We start from the raw sequence: 16,561 nt of genomic DNA on the forward strand, positions 1-16,561 counted from the left end.
CCCCCCCAAAAACCCATCTCCATAGAGACTGTGTCAGCTTCCAAAAAGACAAAAAACAAACTAAAAACCAGCAACAAACAACTTAAACATAAACAATCACAAAGAAAGAACAATACAGTATCCACATCTGAACCAAAGAGTAAAACAGTGAAATGTGGATTATTAAATATTAGGTCTCTCTCCTCCAAGTCTCTGTTAGTACATGACTTAATAATTGATCAACAAATTGATTTACTCTGCCTTACAGAAACCTGGTTGCAGCAGGATGATTATGTTAGTTTAAATGAATCAACACCCCCGAGCCATTCTAACTACCAGAAATCTCGAAGCACAGGCCGAGGGGGCGGTGTGGCAGCAATTTTTCACACCAGCCTATTAATTAATGAAAGACCAAGACAGACTTTTAATTCATTTGAAAGCCTGATGCTTAACATTGTCCACCCCAGCTGTGAAACTCAGAAACCAGTCTTACTTGTTATCATCTATCGTCCACCTGGGCCTTACACAGAGTTTCTGTCTGATTTCTCAGACTTTATATCTAATTTAGTTCTGAGCTCAGATAAAATAATTATTGTGGGTGATTTTAACATCCATGTAGATGCTAAAAATGACAGCCTCAACATGGCATTTAATCTGTTATTAGACTCAATTGGTTTCTCTCAAAATGTAAAAGAACCCACCCACCACTTTAATCACACCCTAGATCTTGTTTTAACATATGGCATCGAACCTGAACATTTAACAGTGTTTCCTGAAAACCCTCTCCTGTCTGATCATTTCCTGATAACATTTACTTTTACAATAATTGATTACACAGCGGTGAAGAGTAGACTTTATCAAAGTAGATGTCTTTCTGAAAGCACTGTAACTAAGTTTAAGAATATAATCCACCCACTGTTATCATCTCCAATGCCCTGTACCAACACAGAGCAAAGCAGCTATCTGAACGCTACCCCAACAGAGGTCGATTATCTTGTTAATAATTTCACCTCCTCACTACGTACGACTCTGGATACTGTAGCTCCTGTGAAAACTAAGGCCTCAAATCAGAAGTACCTGACTCCGTGGTATAATTCTGAAACACGTACCCTAAAGCAGATGACTCGTAATCTGGAGAGGAAATGGCGTGTCACAAATCTAGAGGATCATCATTTAGCCTGGAGAAATAGTTTGCTGCTTTATAAGAAAGCCCTCCGCAAAGCCAGAACATCTTACTATTCATCACTGATTGAAGAAAATAAGAATAACCCTAGGTTTCTCTTCAGCACTGTAGCCAGGCTGACAAAAAGTCAGAGCTCTTTTGAGCCAACCATCCCTTTAACGTTAACTAGTAATGACTTCATGAACTTCTTCACAAATAAAATTTTTATCATTAGAGAAAAAATTACCAATAATCATCCCACAGATGTAATATTATCTACAGCTACTCTTAGTACCATTGATATTAAGTTAGACTCTTTTTCTCCAATTGATCTTTCTGAGTTAACTTCAATAATTACTTCCTCCAAACCATCAACGTGTCTTTTAGACCCCATTCCTACAAAACTGCTCAAAGAAGTCCTGCCATTAATTAATTCTTCGATCTTAAATATGATCAACCTATCTCTAATAATCGGCTATGTACCACAGGCCTTCAAGCTGGCTGTAGTTAAACCTTTACTCAAAAAGCCATCTCTAGACCCAGCAGTCTTAGCTAATTATAGGCCAATCTCCAACCTTCCTTTCATATCAAAAATCCTTGAAAGAGTAGTTGTCAAACAGCTAACAGATCATCTGCAGAGGAATGGTTTATTTGAAGAGTTTCAGTCAGGTTTCAGAGCTCAGCACAGCACAGAAACAGCTTTAGTGAAGGTTACAAATGATCTTCTTATGGCCTCTGACAGTGGACTCATCTCTGTGCTTGTCCTGCTAGACCTCAGTGCAGCGTTCGATACTGTTGATCATAATATCCTATTAGAGCGATTAGAACATGCTGTAGGTATTACAAGTACTGCGCTGCAGTGGTTTGTATCATATCTATCTAATAGACTCCAATTCGTGCATGTAAATGGAGAGTCCTCTTCACACACTGAGGTTAATTATGGAGTTCCACAGGGTTCAGTGCTAGGACCAATTCTGTTTACATTATACATGCTTCCCTTAGGCAGTATCATTAGAAGACATAGCATACATTTTCACTGCTATGCAGATGACACCCAGCTCTATCTGTCCATGAAGCCAGATAACACACACCAATTAGTTAAACTGCAGGAATGTCTTAAAGACATAAAGACCTGGATGGCCGCTAACTTTCTGCTTCTTAATTCAGATAAAACTGAGGTTATTGTACTCGGCCCTGAAAATCTTAGAAATATGGTATCTAATCAGATTCTTACTCTGGATGGCATTACCTTGGCCTCCAGTAACGCGGTGAGGAACCTTGGAGTCATTTTTGACCAGGACATGTCCTTCAACGCACATATTAAACAAATATGTAAGACTGCTTTCTTCCATTTGCGCAACATCTCTAAAATTAGAAATATCCTGTCTCAGAGTGACGCTGAAAAACTAGTTCATGCATTTATTACTTCCAGGCTGGACTACTGTAATTCATTATTATCAGGATGTCCAAAAAACTCACTGAAAAGCCTTCAGCTAATCCAAAATGCTGCAGCAAGAGTCCTGACAGGGACTAGAAAGAGAGAGCATATTTCTCCTGTTTTGGCTTCCCTTCATTGGCTTCCTGTTAAATCCAGAATTGAATTCAAAATCCTGCTCCTCACATACAAGGTCTTAAATAATCAGGCCCCATCTTATCTTAATGACCTTGTAGTACCATATCACCCTATTAGAGCGCTCCGCTCTCGCTCTGCAGGCCTACTTGTTGTTCCTAGAGTATTTAAAAGTAGAATGGGAGGGAGAGCCTTCAGTTTTCAGGCCCCTCTTCTGTGGAACCAGCTTCCAGTTTGGATTCGGGAGACAGACACTATCTCTACTTTTAAGATTAGGCTTAAAACTTTCCTTTTTTCTAAAGCATATAGTTAGGGCTGGACCAGGTGACCCTGAATCCTCCCTTTGTTATGCTGCAATAGATGTAGGCTGCCGGGGGATTCCCATGATGCATTGAGTTTTTCCTTTCCAGTCACCTTTCTCACTCACTATGTATTAATAGACCTCTCTGCATTGAATCATATCTGTTATTAACCTCTGTCTCTCTTCCACAGCATGTCTTTATCCTGTCTTCCTTCTCTCACCCCAACCGGTCGCAGCAGATGGCCGCCCCTCCCTGAGCCTGGTTCTGCCGGAGGTTTCTTCCTGTTAAAAGGGAGTTTTTCCTTCCCACTGTCGCCAAAGTGCTTGCTCATAGGGGGTCATATGATTGTTGGGTTTTTCTCTGTATCTATGAAGCGCCTTGAGGCGACTTTTGTTGTGATTTGGCGCTATATAAATAAAATTGAATTGAATTGAATTGAATTGTCACATTTAGGCCCTTCTGGCAAAAGTCAAGACCATGTTTTTGCTATCAGAGACCCTTCACTTTTAAACAAACTGCCCGAGGAGATTAGGCTTGGAAATTAAATAAACTCCTTTAAATCACCTCTTAAAAGACACTTTTAAAGACTTGCTTTGATGTGGTTCCACATGTTTTACTTGGGAAGGGGATGAAGCAGCATGAAGCTCAGATAATGGATGAAGTGGACAGTTTTCAGTGATTTCAACAGTAGGTTTCAAGTTTCAGGTTCTGTTTTAAGTAGCAAATTTTAAAACAACAGACGTTAGACCAAATTGCTTTATAGGTACACTCTCATGCAAACTAAAATGAGGAACAATAAATCCTTAAAATCTATTTAAAACTTCACACATTTCCAGGAATAAAGAAGTTCTTAATCTATAAAGAAGATTTAGAACCCTACAAGGTTGACCCTACAGTAATACATACAGGGAACAACCTAAAAATCATATGACCCCCTATGAGCAAGCACTTTGGCGACAGTGGGAAGTAAAAACTCCCTTTTAACAGGAAGAAACCTCCAGCAGAACCAGGCTCAGGGAGGGGTGGGGCCATCTGCCACGACCTGTTGGGGTGAGAAAAGGATGACAGGACTAAAGACATGCTGGCTTATCACAGCACACAGCTGCAACATGTACACAATGGTCTACAAAACATAATTAAATAGCACCATACCTCTGCTCAGGTGGTCAGTGCCTCACCTCGCAAGAGCTGTAGTGGGTTGTGACATCTCCTCCAGACCTCAAAAAGCGGAAACTGCATTTGTAGGTCATGACATCACTTCCAACCAGCTGCATAAGTTTGTGGATTTATCACCAAATACCTACGGTAGGTAGTGGCATCATCTCAAGACAAAGTGCTGTGTCAGTTTGGGCATCATCTCCAGACAGAGGCCACTGCTGCAAGAGATTGTGGCATTTCCCTCTAACAGAGACAGCTACTGTGGTGGGTCATTGCATCACCTCCAAACACCAGTAGGTTGTGGTATTATCACCAAATAGCTGTGGCAGGTTGGGCATCAATTCTGGACAGAGGCAGCTGCAGCAACAGATCATGGCATCGCCCCAAACAGCACTAGCTGGTCATGACATCTCCCCAAAACAGAGACAGCTGCTGCGGGAGTTTGTGGTATCACTGCAAACAGCCAATGCAGGTCTTGGCATCATCCTCAAACCACAGCATGCACCAAAAATGATTGAGGGCTGTCCTCTAAGTGCCACAGTCAGCTGCCGCTGCCACGTTTTGACCCCATCTTTGCTCCTGCAAAGCTCTGTGTAAGACAAACACACAACCATGGTGGTCCCTCAAGGCAGTCAAATAGAAGGTTCTCCAAGTCTCTAACTACATTTCCATGGTCTGAATTGAGTTGCTGTGCAAAATAAAGGAGGTCAAATATCTCCGGGTCTTGTTCACAAGTAAAGTGACATTGATGTGTGGATAAGTGCAGCGTCAGCAGTAAAGCGGAAGGCAAAGCTTTCCAGCTGCCGTCCTTGTTCCAACACTCATATAGTCACGAGCTTTGGGAGAAAGAATGCAGACACCAAGCGCCAAAATAAGCTTCCTCTTCAGGGTGGCCCTAAGAGACTCTATGACGAGCAGAGTTATTTCTCCTTTTTGCTGAACACTGTCAGTTCATGCCTCTTGGTTGCTTTCCATTGGAACTTGATCCTTCCAAATGGTCAGATACCTGAGGGTAGACTCAGAAGATAATGAAGAAATACTGCATCTCCAAGGATGTCTTAGCCTAGATATTTAGAATAAAATGTATGAATATGGATTTGATGTTATGAGAGCTTTAGAGGCGCTGCTAGTTGGATTTTGTTACCTTTTAAGAAAACTGTTTCATGAATAATGCATGTAGCTGCTCCCCAACGAGCCAAAGGTGCTTATCTAAGTAAGGTTATACAAACAAACAAAATGAGTGCTTTTCTGTGTACATTTTGTCTAACACACCTCATGACATCTCGGTCAGTATATTTTGCCCATTTCATCAGTTCTGCTCAGCAAACACGCCTGAACAATGTTTTTGTTTTTCCCTGCTCGTTGTTTTGGGGGGGAAAGTAGGGCAAGAAATGCTGCAGGCTCATATAAGTCCCCGGCCTTTGAACACACACACTCACACACACACGGATCAAACGAACACGGATACATGAGCTCTAATAACTTCACTCTGATATCGTCACAGTGGAATGAAGTAAAGGGATGGCTAAGCAGGTTATGTTAGTGGAATGATTTAATTTTTTTCTTCCATCTCTGTGACTGTTTTCACGTATTCTGCTCTGAGGACATCAAAGGATGGATTTAATATCAAATGACCACATGGGTGTGAGTGTGTCTGCAAGATTTTGAGGAGACAGGGAGGCTGGTGTTGCTAGGTGATGGCTTGGCGCTACTGAGGGAGGCGGGATGAGACATGATCAGAGGAAATTCTTGCTATTGAAGTCTGAGCCTCTGACTCTCCAACACCTCTGCTGGCTGAGGTCCACCTGACTGATGTGCCCATGAGGTGCTCTTAAGAGCAGACAAGATGCACTTTATTTATCCAAAAGTCAGGTAATTCCTTTGTCACAGTAGTTAAAAATGAACCATAATATGAATTTAAATACAAACTTTGAGTAATAATAAATGCAAGAAAGAAAGAAAAAGCACAATTTATGTAATAGCTTACTAAATGTAGTGAAAACAGAATAGCAAATATAAAATGAAATTAAAATTGTTTTTTTTTTCCAGGTCAATTAAGAAAAAAAAACTAAACCTCGGACGTGTTGAATGATTTAAATTTACATACATTAGCTTTAAAACAGCCCGTGAGTTCAGGTCTAAGACAAGTGGTTTCAGGTAATCAATCGAAGCCAGCTTTCCTCTGATTGGCTGTTCCTTGCAAACAGAAGGTTGGTACAGAAAGTGGGTGGAGCCTCTTTTTTCACAGTGAGAGCTGCGTGCCTTAAATGGGATCCACTCTTAGTGACGTCCCGCAAATCTAAGAGTAGGTTTAAAAGAAAAAAAGGACTAATGGCATTCATAAGTGCAAACTCACATACATCTATCATAAGACATAACAGTTCAAACACTGAGCTGCTATGTCTGCTCCCAGATTGACACTTTGATGTGAATTTCAGATATTTTAGACTCCCAGAGACTGGCTTCAAAGTTTTTCAGTTCACAGAGTTGTTGCGTCAGACACATGAAACCTGCAGACACCACCACTGAAGGAGTCATGGAGATTACTTGTACACCCACTGACCTCGTATTTGCAATAAACAATATATGACAGGAAATAAGGAAAAGCATAATATTTTGTCTTAAATCATTAAACCATTGGCTTTTGCTTGACATCGTGAGTCAAGCTCGACCATTGGGGACTAATTTATTTATTTAATTAGAGATTCACAGTGACCAGAAGAATCCCACTGACCTTTAATATCCCATGATTTCTCCTTCAGCACCATGATTAAGTGAACTGTCAGGACCACTACATAAAGGTTACCCTCTCAGTGAATTGTAAAAATCTTGGGATGTCATGTAACTTCATAACCACAAGGGGGCATTGTTGCCTCACTGCTGCTGTAAAACTGGTTTCCTTTGAGCTTAAAAGCTGGTGAAAGAAAAGTGAGGAAATATTTTATTTTTAGCATAACTGTGGGTTACATATTAATCCATGGGTGTGTTTGTAGAGTTACAGCTCTGTCTGGTATTTAACTCGGACTGATTATGTCTTTAGAGAAGACACAGAGGCAAAGAGCTGATATCTGTTGAATTTTTTTGTAAACTTTACCTCAAAAGGTTTGCACAGTTTTTCTGTGGTTATGAAGTGCCCTGTAAAATATTTGCCCTCTTCCTGATTTCTTAGGGGATTTTTTTCACACATTTGTCACACTTCCATGTGCAGATCATCAAACAAAAGCTACCTGGCTGTATCTAAAAAAGTAATTTTCTCCTAAATCTAATAATTTGTCGCCACTCTTGTAACAAGAACTGCCGTCCTGAAGCCATGAAGCAACCCCAGACCATCACACTACACATGTTTGACTGTTGCTATGACATTTTTATTAAATCATGTGTTAGTGTTAACTTTTCAGTCCACAGAATATTTTCCTATGTCTTGGGAATCATCAGGATGTTTTTTGGCATACGATGAGCCTTTATGCTCTTTTTGATCAGCAGTAATTTTCACTACTCTCCTATGGATGCCATTTTTGTTCAGCAGCTTTCTTATTGTTGAATAATGAACTTTGACCTTAAATGAGGTGAGCGAGGTCTGCAGTTCTTTAGTTGTTGTTCCGGTTTCTTTTATGACCTCATGGACAAGTAATTTTGGAAGGTCGGCCGCTCATGAGAAGGTTCACTGCCGCTCCAAGTTTTCTCCATTTGTGGATAATGGCTACTGTGGTTTGCTGGGGTCACAAACTTGGGGCATCGTTGTCTACCACACAAGAGCTATAAGCAAATATTATTTGCCCCACTCATAATTTAGAACAATCTAAAAAACATTAACATAATATTTCTCCAACAGAGAGTTAGATTTTTGTCATTGCTCAATGTTATATGGTAATTGTATCGTCTTGATGCATTCTCAATCATCCAGGAAAGTAAATCTCCAAAAAGTTGATTCTGTTCATCTGGACGTAGCGTTTTGTGGGAGAAACGTTTCGTCACTCATCCAAGTGACTTCTTCAGTCTCAGCTGACTGCAGGTTTCGCCAAATCTTATAACCAGTGAGAATTTGCATAATTAAGATTAAGGAACTGACCCCCCCAGCCCATTGCTCCTTCAGTGGGCTGGTTTCAGTCATTATGCAAATGTACTGTTTATAAGATTGGGGAAACCTGCAGTCAGCTGAGACTGAAGAAGTCACTTGGATGAGTGACGAAACGTTTCTCCCACAAAACGCGACGTCCAGATGAACAGAATCAACTTTTTGGAGATTTGGTAAATTTCCAAATGGAAAAATACGTTTTCAATAATGTTGAAAAACAAAACCAAAAAACAACAGATAATGAAAAACATTTATTGAAAGTTTGGTGGTTTTAAAAAACTGTATAGAAAACAGCTTCCCTGAAAGTTGAACCGCCTGGGCTGTACCAAAACTGTAGCCTCTTGCGCTTGAACTGTATCTCAGCAAATACAATGCTGCCACCTTGTGGTCACTTGTAGCACCTGGGTCTTTAATGGCGATATCCACACTCTGGATCCAGACTCTTCTAGATTTTGAGAAACGTCTTCAGGACCTAAAGCTGTCTGATCGATGTAATGTTACGACTGAGGCTCTTTCTTCATTTCACAGCGTTAAGCTGCATTTGTGGTAACCCATGACTGAAGAAGATAATAGCTTCAAACAGGATTCTAGTGCTTGTTTTTGTTTCTTCACATGTGAGGTATCAATTCATTTCTTCAAGGGAGCACAATTAGGACCTAACTGTAACATCTACTCTTTACTTGTAGCAGTTTATAAAAAGATGAAATTAATATTGAGCAGAATTGATTTCAGCTCATTGGTGCAACCCTCCACAAAAATCCGAGTTTTCTACGTGGCAATTTGGGAAAATGAATTGCCCACCCCTGCTCTAGATCATAGACTGGTGCAGTTTTGCTATTTAAACTATGACATATCCCATGATCCAGCTACTCAGAGTTTGTCGTAGAGCTAGAGATAAATTATACAGATTTGAACATTAAATTGTGACACTTAGAGAGGGTATAAAGCGGATATGGTCTTGAAGCATTCATGTGGTTATTTCTTGTACTTGGAAAATTACGAGGGGTCACAAATACAGTATTCATAGTATGAATTTTACACGACCTCATTACTGTACTAAAAGCTGATTCTGATCAGGTGAGACGGAGCGACTTTTCTTCTTTCACTTGTCAGCAATGCAGAGTTTAGGCTGCACGTTTCCTCCTCCCCTTCTTTCTTCTCTTTATCTCTGAAACATACATTCACATGCGTTATACAAGCAAATGTGAAAATGTGAGTCTTCGCATCTCAGCATCTCAGCATCACAGCACTGACAGTTGTTTACTTACTGACTGAAGTATGGCTGCTTTCACTCTGATTATGAGCTTTATCAGTTGGGACTGGAGGCTTTGATGCCCTCAGCAGATATTTTGGTACATGCTGAAAAATAAGAAACATTTACAGAGTTCAAGAACAGCTTCATGGGAAGATTAATTTATGATGTGGCAACTTATAATTACATGAATGCATTTTTTTTTTTTTTTTGCCAAATCCATCTTTGAAAAAAACAGCACAGTCTGACATCCTCCTCTCTGATGCATGAATGTTTAAAACAATGTCTTAATTGAAGTCATGCACCATGAAATGTTTTATAGCACATTAATTCTTTTTAATATTTTATTTTTATTTTTGCATATGAAAATGTGCAAAAGAGGGATCGTGGATATACTGGACAAAGGATGTTGACTATGGAGCAGCCAGGAAAGAGATGAAGGGGAAGATCACGAAGAAGCTTCATGGATGTAGTGACAGCAGACATGCAGATGATCTGCTGTGAAGATGCCAAAGCGGCGCAGCTGAGAAGAAGAGACAAAATAAAAATGTAGAGAAAAAATGGAGGCAATCCCACGCAGTAAACAGTCAGGCCAGCTGGGAGTCGAATCGTGGACTCGCTGCCGAGGGCGATCGAGTTACCCAAGCAGAATAATCTTTGGTATTTTGTATTGTTTTCAGTTTGTTTTATGGTTTTAAGATATGTGACAAAAAAGATATGGAAACATTTAAGCTCAATTTCAGCTCCACATGTTTTTCCTCTACTTGAGTTCAAGGATCACAGTGCACAAACTTATTTATGATGTCCTGAGCTTCAGTTCATCCTTTGTCTAAAAAAGCGGTTTCAGCTCCTCCCCCTTTAAGGCCAACCTCTCTTTAAGCCAGATTTCTTGTGATTGGCTGTCAACAGAAGGTTTTGACAGCAGGGTGACAGGGGCTTTTTCAGAACATGTAGAGCAGCCTGAAGCCAGAGCTTCTGGGGCTCAGCTGACTTAACTAGCTTGACTTGGGGAACCTACTTACTAGTTACTTTTGGGAAAACCCACAAATAGTGTCACGCAAAAGTTAGTGAGAGGAGGAAAAGTGCACCCGATAGCTGACATATTTACTCTCCTCTAAGCCCATTCAAAGTTGAATCATAGTCCTCAGCCTGCCCACAGACGACGACAATGAGCTTGTTCTCCATGTCTGATTGCTGGAATCCTGTTTTCAGCCTTTATTTGTTGAATTCATACTGAATTATGTCGCTGCAATGCCTACATCTACTTTTTTCTTGGTTTTTTTATATTACTTTTTGCTTGTTGATATTGCAGAGACTAAATCCTACACCAATACCAGGTCTCAGTTTTTCTAAAACTGAGTAAGTGCATCAGCAATAAAAATTAATTGGCAGTATTTAGAAGTACTGTAGCATATAACATGAGGCTGGGAATTACCAAGGAGGGCAGCAAGAACATCAGCAGGTGCATGGGAGGATGTGATCAAAGGTTTCCAGTCAGAGGGTAAGGCAAGCAGGACTTTTATAGATACGTGCAAATTTGTGATTATTTCTATAAAAAGGTTCAAGGCCTCAGCCCAAAAGAGTTGCAATTCATCACACAGATATCCACTGATGCATATACTTCTGGGTCTACTAAACCTACAAGGAAACTGTACCATAGCATCACATCACTGAACAACTACACTGCAAACTGTGAAACAATGATGTGAGAAAGACGTAAATGGTAAATGGCTTATACAGCGCCTTTCTACTCTAAGCTGGCAGCAAGCAAAAACAAAGGAAAACATTAAACTGCACGTACAGTTGTGAACTGCACTGCTAAACTCTTGCACATTTTTTTATTTTCTTTTGCAAGTCAGGGGCTGCCAAAGTAATTTCGTTTTGTTTTTTCAAAACAAATTGTCAGTACAAATTCTGAATCTGCATCTCCATACCCTGAAACAGTTAACATATTCTATACATCTCCACAAAAGCACATCTTTCCATTTAAATATGCAGAAGTTTTCCCCCTTCTCCTTTTAGAATGCATAATCTTGCATTGACTCGTGCTTCAAATGACGACCTGTTGTTCGGTTTCTTAATTTGTTTTGGTTTTTTGGTTTTTTTGCATTGCAGAAAAAGCAATTTGCAGGACTCTGAAGCTTGAACTTTTGGGATATAAGGCATATTCGTACATACTATTGTAAATGAGTATCCAGTATTCCAACAATATCTATATTTAAAAATGTTTTTTAAAGGAACAAAATAAGGAAAAGAATGACAGTTTCTTACTCTAAACTTTTTTTTTTTGTTTAGATAGGACCAGCAGCAGCTGCCCTGTTCTTCACCAACAGGCCTACTATAGACGTGTGTGCAGATGCTTGACAGGTGGAAACATCTTCATGCACCAACATTAGTGGCATATCTTCAGGAAAAAAAACAGTGAGCAGAGTAGAAAGTGTGGTTAAACACCGCTGCGCTGCTCATACAGTAACAAGTATGCACTGCACGATTGTTAACATCAGAGAAACCACGATCGAGGTCTTCTCTTCCTGAGTGTCTAACACCTGGTAACTTAAGTTAAGTAAGTGTCCTTTGCTCTTACTTTTATTTTGGAGTCCTTCAACTTTACAACAAACCATCCACAAACACACAAAGAAAAACTAAAACATCACATTAAACAGGGTCTAGGTGCTAGATTTGTGTGCATCAGTACATCCTGTTTTAAGGGTCACATGCTTCAGATATGTCCTTATTTAAAGTGCACTGTTATTAAATAATTGTGATGAACTGTTTGTGAGACAATAGTCCTAATGAAGACTTCAATTATCTGAATCTTTTCCTCAGTGTTTATAGGATGAATGTCGTTCTCTTCACTGTAATAGTGACAGAAAATGTGCTTCCTTTGTGCTGGAAGCCAAACTCTAGTGGACAATGGAAATGAAATATATTCAGCTCACTTTAAAAGATGCCTATGTCTTTACTTTTTTAGAAAAAGGATTCTTATCTTTGCAATACACGATATTTACAATTTAGCTTGTAATTTGCATTAAGCCTCAATCACACAGGTCTAGGAACCAGTTGGTGACCCTTGGCAACCGGTTCCTCCTGTTGCCAGGGAAAATATGCATTCCCTGATTAGCTGGTGAATGGTTGCTGGAGGTTGCTGGGTAAAACTGGCTGCAAAGAGAGTGCTGCAGCAAAAAATGAAAAATTGTGAGAAACGTTTGACCTCAAAGAAAAATTGTGTTTTTCCCAATTCATCAATAACAACAACAGTTCTTTGAATAGAAGCAGTCTGCGTAATACTGAACCCACCCAGGAGGTTTGTGGTCCATAGCTTGGCCTGCTGCCGCCTCTGTTCTGGATTCTTGCGCTGCGTCGCCGTTCGGTGGAGCTGCTGGGCCGATTTGTGGAGGAGGGCCGAAGACGACTGCTGGTAGAGGGAATTTCTTCCACTTCAGCCAGGAGATCTGTAAGTTCTCCATCACTGATCTCCTCCTCTGTCAGGGAGCTTTCTGTACAGCAACAAGTTCACAGAAATAAATGTGCTTTTAAAAAAAAGGAAACACTGAACGCTGAAACACTTTAACTTTGTTAAGAAAAGTGTTATATAAATAAAGTATTTATATACTTTATTTATACTTAAATAAAGTAAGTACACCCATGTGATAATGCCATCATGTGATAATGCCTGAGTTTTTGGTGCTTTACATTGTACTTACAACAGGTGTCTTACCTGCTGTTTCTGTGTATGACTGGTCGCTGTTTTTTTTGGCAGGAATGATACATCGTTTAGCCACAGTTCAGTTGTGTGTATGCAATCTGCTAATGGCCAAAGCAATTGCAAGGGGTTTTTGGTGCAGCACCGTATACATTTTTGGGATTAATTTCACTTATCAACAGCTTAAACCTCCAGCAACAAGCAAGCTGGGTAATTTTCTCCTGGTGACTGGTGCTTCCTGAGAGTACCGGTCCAGATCTGATTTCAAACTGACAGCTATTGATATTAACAGGATCATAAACATAATGTACTGATGTACATTTTTGCCCTCTTGAGAGGAAAAACTAACATTTCTTATTACTGACACTGACCTTTGCTGCTCTTCTCTTCTGTTGCTGATTTTGTTTGCTATTGATAGGGCTGTGTGACATGACCAATGCACAAAACCATATTTTTATGGCCCTAGCAGGGCCTCCAACAGAGATTGCCCTTGTGTGGGTGTGTCCCGCCATCTCTCCTGCCTCAGGTGCCACTTTTTTTGTACAGCTGACTCCCATCAGCAATTAGAAGTACTTAAAGCCAGAGAAAGGTGAGCTCTAGTGTCAGAAACCCATGTTGGGTTGCAGCTAGTGAGCTGTGCGTGTTTGGTGACTAATCCTTTTTTACTTACTTTTCAGTTTACTGACCAACACCTGAGTTTTGGTTTGTTTCTTTAAATGGTGATAGCAGCTTGACCATCTCTTTTAATTCAGTTATTAATAGAAGCATTAAAAAACCTCTTTAATTTAACCATTCTGCCTCTCTCCTTCATCCCCTGGACCTTTTTAGGGGAACGCAACACATACATTTATAAATATATGTTGTAATGGCCGCTATCTCGTTATCTTCCTGAGTCTTTATTAAATGGCGTGCCGCTGGGAAAAGCCTGCTCTGACATTTGAGTTTTATTTTGAGCACAAAATAAACGACAGAGTGAAAAGATAAGTGTTTTAATATTGTTAGTCGATATATTTCATCACATCGCACAGGCCTAGTTATTGGTTTAAACTTAGTAAAATGTCATGTAAGTGCATATAAGGAACATAACATTTTTAATGGCTCATTATTCTAGCCGTGAACCTTTAACTACACACTTTTACCTGTAACATGAGCAGTCACTGCACACTCGGGACAAACCCAGTCACCTTCAGGTCTCGTGTTTAACGTTGGTCTCAAGCAGTGCATATGATAACTGGAAAGAAAAAAATGTAGTTCTGTACATATGAGCACCAGCTGGGACACATGCAAAACATGAGTGGCGCTATTCAAAAAGCATCACAGGGTGGAATCACGACAAATCAAAACATGTGAAATCATACCCTGAATCACAGAGTATGCACACCAGAAGCCGGTGCCTCCGGTCTCCACGACCACATTCCTCACAGATAACCGCAGCACTGCTCCCCTCCTCTTCATCACCACCATCTTCATTTTTTCGTACGCTCACTTTGATCTGGGGAAGCACAAATACCTCAGCCCACTGTTCACATATATAATGCTGGATTTCCATATGCCACCTCCATCAAACCTTTTTTTGAACGTCGTCTCCAGGGCTCCGTCTCTGGTAGATTAAGGTAAAACTGATGCGATCCACTGGGCAAGTGTTAGCTGTCTGAAAATCAATAGAAAGAAAAGAAATCTGTGAACACAGCAGTGTCTTAAAATTTCATTCACATATGTTTGTAACTACTCACTATCACTTTGGAAAAAGTGAAAACAGTGGAAAAAACACAATTCTCAACACATTACATTACTTATATTTGGCCAACAGCATAGAACTTCATTTACAACAATTTGCAAAAATTATTTTATCAATAAAAAAAATAAATCAAATCTAAAATTCTCACCTTTAAATTGTTAAAATGATTAACCGCATTAACATTATGTTCAGTCTGTGTCAGAAGAAGCCTTTTTGTTTATATTGTTTTTATGCTGTGCATGCACCCTTTTACCCAAGCGAAATTTCCTATTTTCCATCAAATGAGCTGGTATGGCTCTTAAAGAATGTTAAACAACATTTACGACTTTAAAGTATCTGTGAAAGGTGAGGGGAGTTTACCTGGGACCACTGGAGAATACATTCAAGGCAAAAGACGTGCTGGCAGTTCTCCAGAGAGCCCACAGTCTGCTTCTCAAAGGGATTCAGGCAAATGTAGCATTTCACTGAATCACACATCAAATCTTCGCTTTCTGCACCAGCTGTATTCAACACAGGGGATCTATCCATCTGTTTGTATCAGTTGAAACCTTTACTATCAATATGACTGATGTCCGCAATACCTTACTGCTTACACACCGTTAAAACGGAACAGTTATAACCAAACTCCATTTCAGTGGTTTCTTACAAAGAGTCACTGATCGACCACAACAGCAGGTCAGCTAGCATTAGCCGCTACTATCATTTCCTGCTGCCGCGTTAATATAAATATATATCAAAATATGTGTAGCCTCATTATTAAGTGATTCGTTCTTTACTTAACTTGTGTGACAGGACATCAATTATATTTAGCCCGTAAAATTAAATCTGTAGCTTCTTTACTACTGAACTATTTTCATGTTCCCCGCTACCCGTGAAAACATCCGGTCCTTTTCTTTCAGAATAAGAGCGGTTAATCGCGCTTGGTCTCTTTCACTTCCTGTAGTAAAGAGATAGTTATCTTAGAAACCAACTTTTACAAAATAAAAAAAATAGTAATTGAAAAAACCGGAATGATCAGTGAATGCCCCTCTGAAGTTTGAAACATTAGTAGAAAATATTGTGTTATATTCTGAATCCCTACTGATTCAGCTGACCCTGCAGAAACATACAGCATGCTCAATCCCGCCTATAAGAGTAATAATAATAATAATGATAATAATAAAACAACAACAACAACAACAACAACAACAACAATAATAATAATAATAATAATACACTTTATTCGAAAGTGCTTTTCAGAACACTCAAGGACAATGTACACAGCAGAATAATAAAAGCAACATAAAAACAAGCAGTTTACACAATCATAAAAGCATAAGACATAAAACAAATTTAAAATAGCAGTGTGGGGAGGTTATGTGGGATAAGCTATTTTGAACAAGTGAGTTTTGAGTCTGGACTTAAGGAGAGAGAAGGAAGTAATATTTCTTAAATCAGGAGGTAGGGAATTCCAGAGTCAAGGAGCAGAGCAGCTGAAGGCCCTGCTCCCCATGGTGGCAAGACGGGCAAGACGGGGAGAGGGGACAGATAGAGAAAGAGAAGAAGAAGATCTGAGACACCGAGATGGGATGGTGATCTGAACCAGATCAGAGTTATGGAGGGGAGAGATGATGAATAGTACC

The 16,561-nt window shown here is 39.8% G+C and overlaps 1 protein-coding gene across 3 annotated transcripts; it reads right to left on the bottom strand.

The window, feature by feature from the left end:
• Nucleotides 1–8,484: 8,484 nt before the first annotated feature.
• LOC309697006 (PHD and RING finger domain-containing protein 1-like) lies at nt 8,485–15,839 on the bottom strand. 3 transcript variants are annotated; one of them, XM_082518597.1, is made up of 7 exons: nt 15,300–15,839; nt 14,769–14,852; nt 14,560–14,693; nt 14,341–14,432; nt 12,796–12,995; nt 9,515–9,605; nt 8,485–9,414 (listed from the first exon to the last, which is right to left on the bottom strand). In XM_082518597.1, exons 1-7 carry the CDS (start codon nt 15,465–15,467, stop codon nt 9,371–9,373), a joined length of 813 nt encoding a protein of 270 aa, XP_082374723.1. In that variant the 5' UTR covers nt 15,468–15,839; the 3' UTR covers nt 8,485–9,370. The 3 variants fall into 3 exon arrangements, 2 of the variants coding, with proteins under 2 accessions (XP_082374723.1, XP_082374722.1); XR_014273727.1 differs by lacking the exon at nt 8,485–9,414 and adding an exon at nt 9,895–10,021 and having other exon boundaries at nt 9,519–9,605; XM_082518596.1 differs by lacking the exons at nt 8,485–9,414; nt 9,515–9,605 and adding an exon at nt 10,031–12,671.
• Between the last annotated feature and the right edge of the window lie 722 nt (nt 15,840–16,561).

Source organism: Aulonocara stuartgranti (genome assembly GCF_965226115.1).
Source record: "Aulonocara stuartgranti genome assembly, chromosome: 20".
In the NCBI taxonomy this organism is placed as follows: Eukaryota; Metazoa; Chordata; class Actinopteri; order Cichliformes; family Cichlidae; genus Aulonocara; species Aulonocara stuartgranti.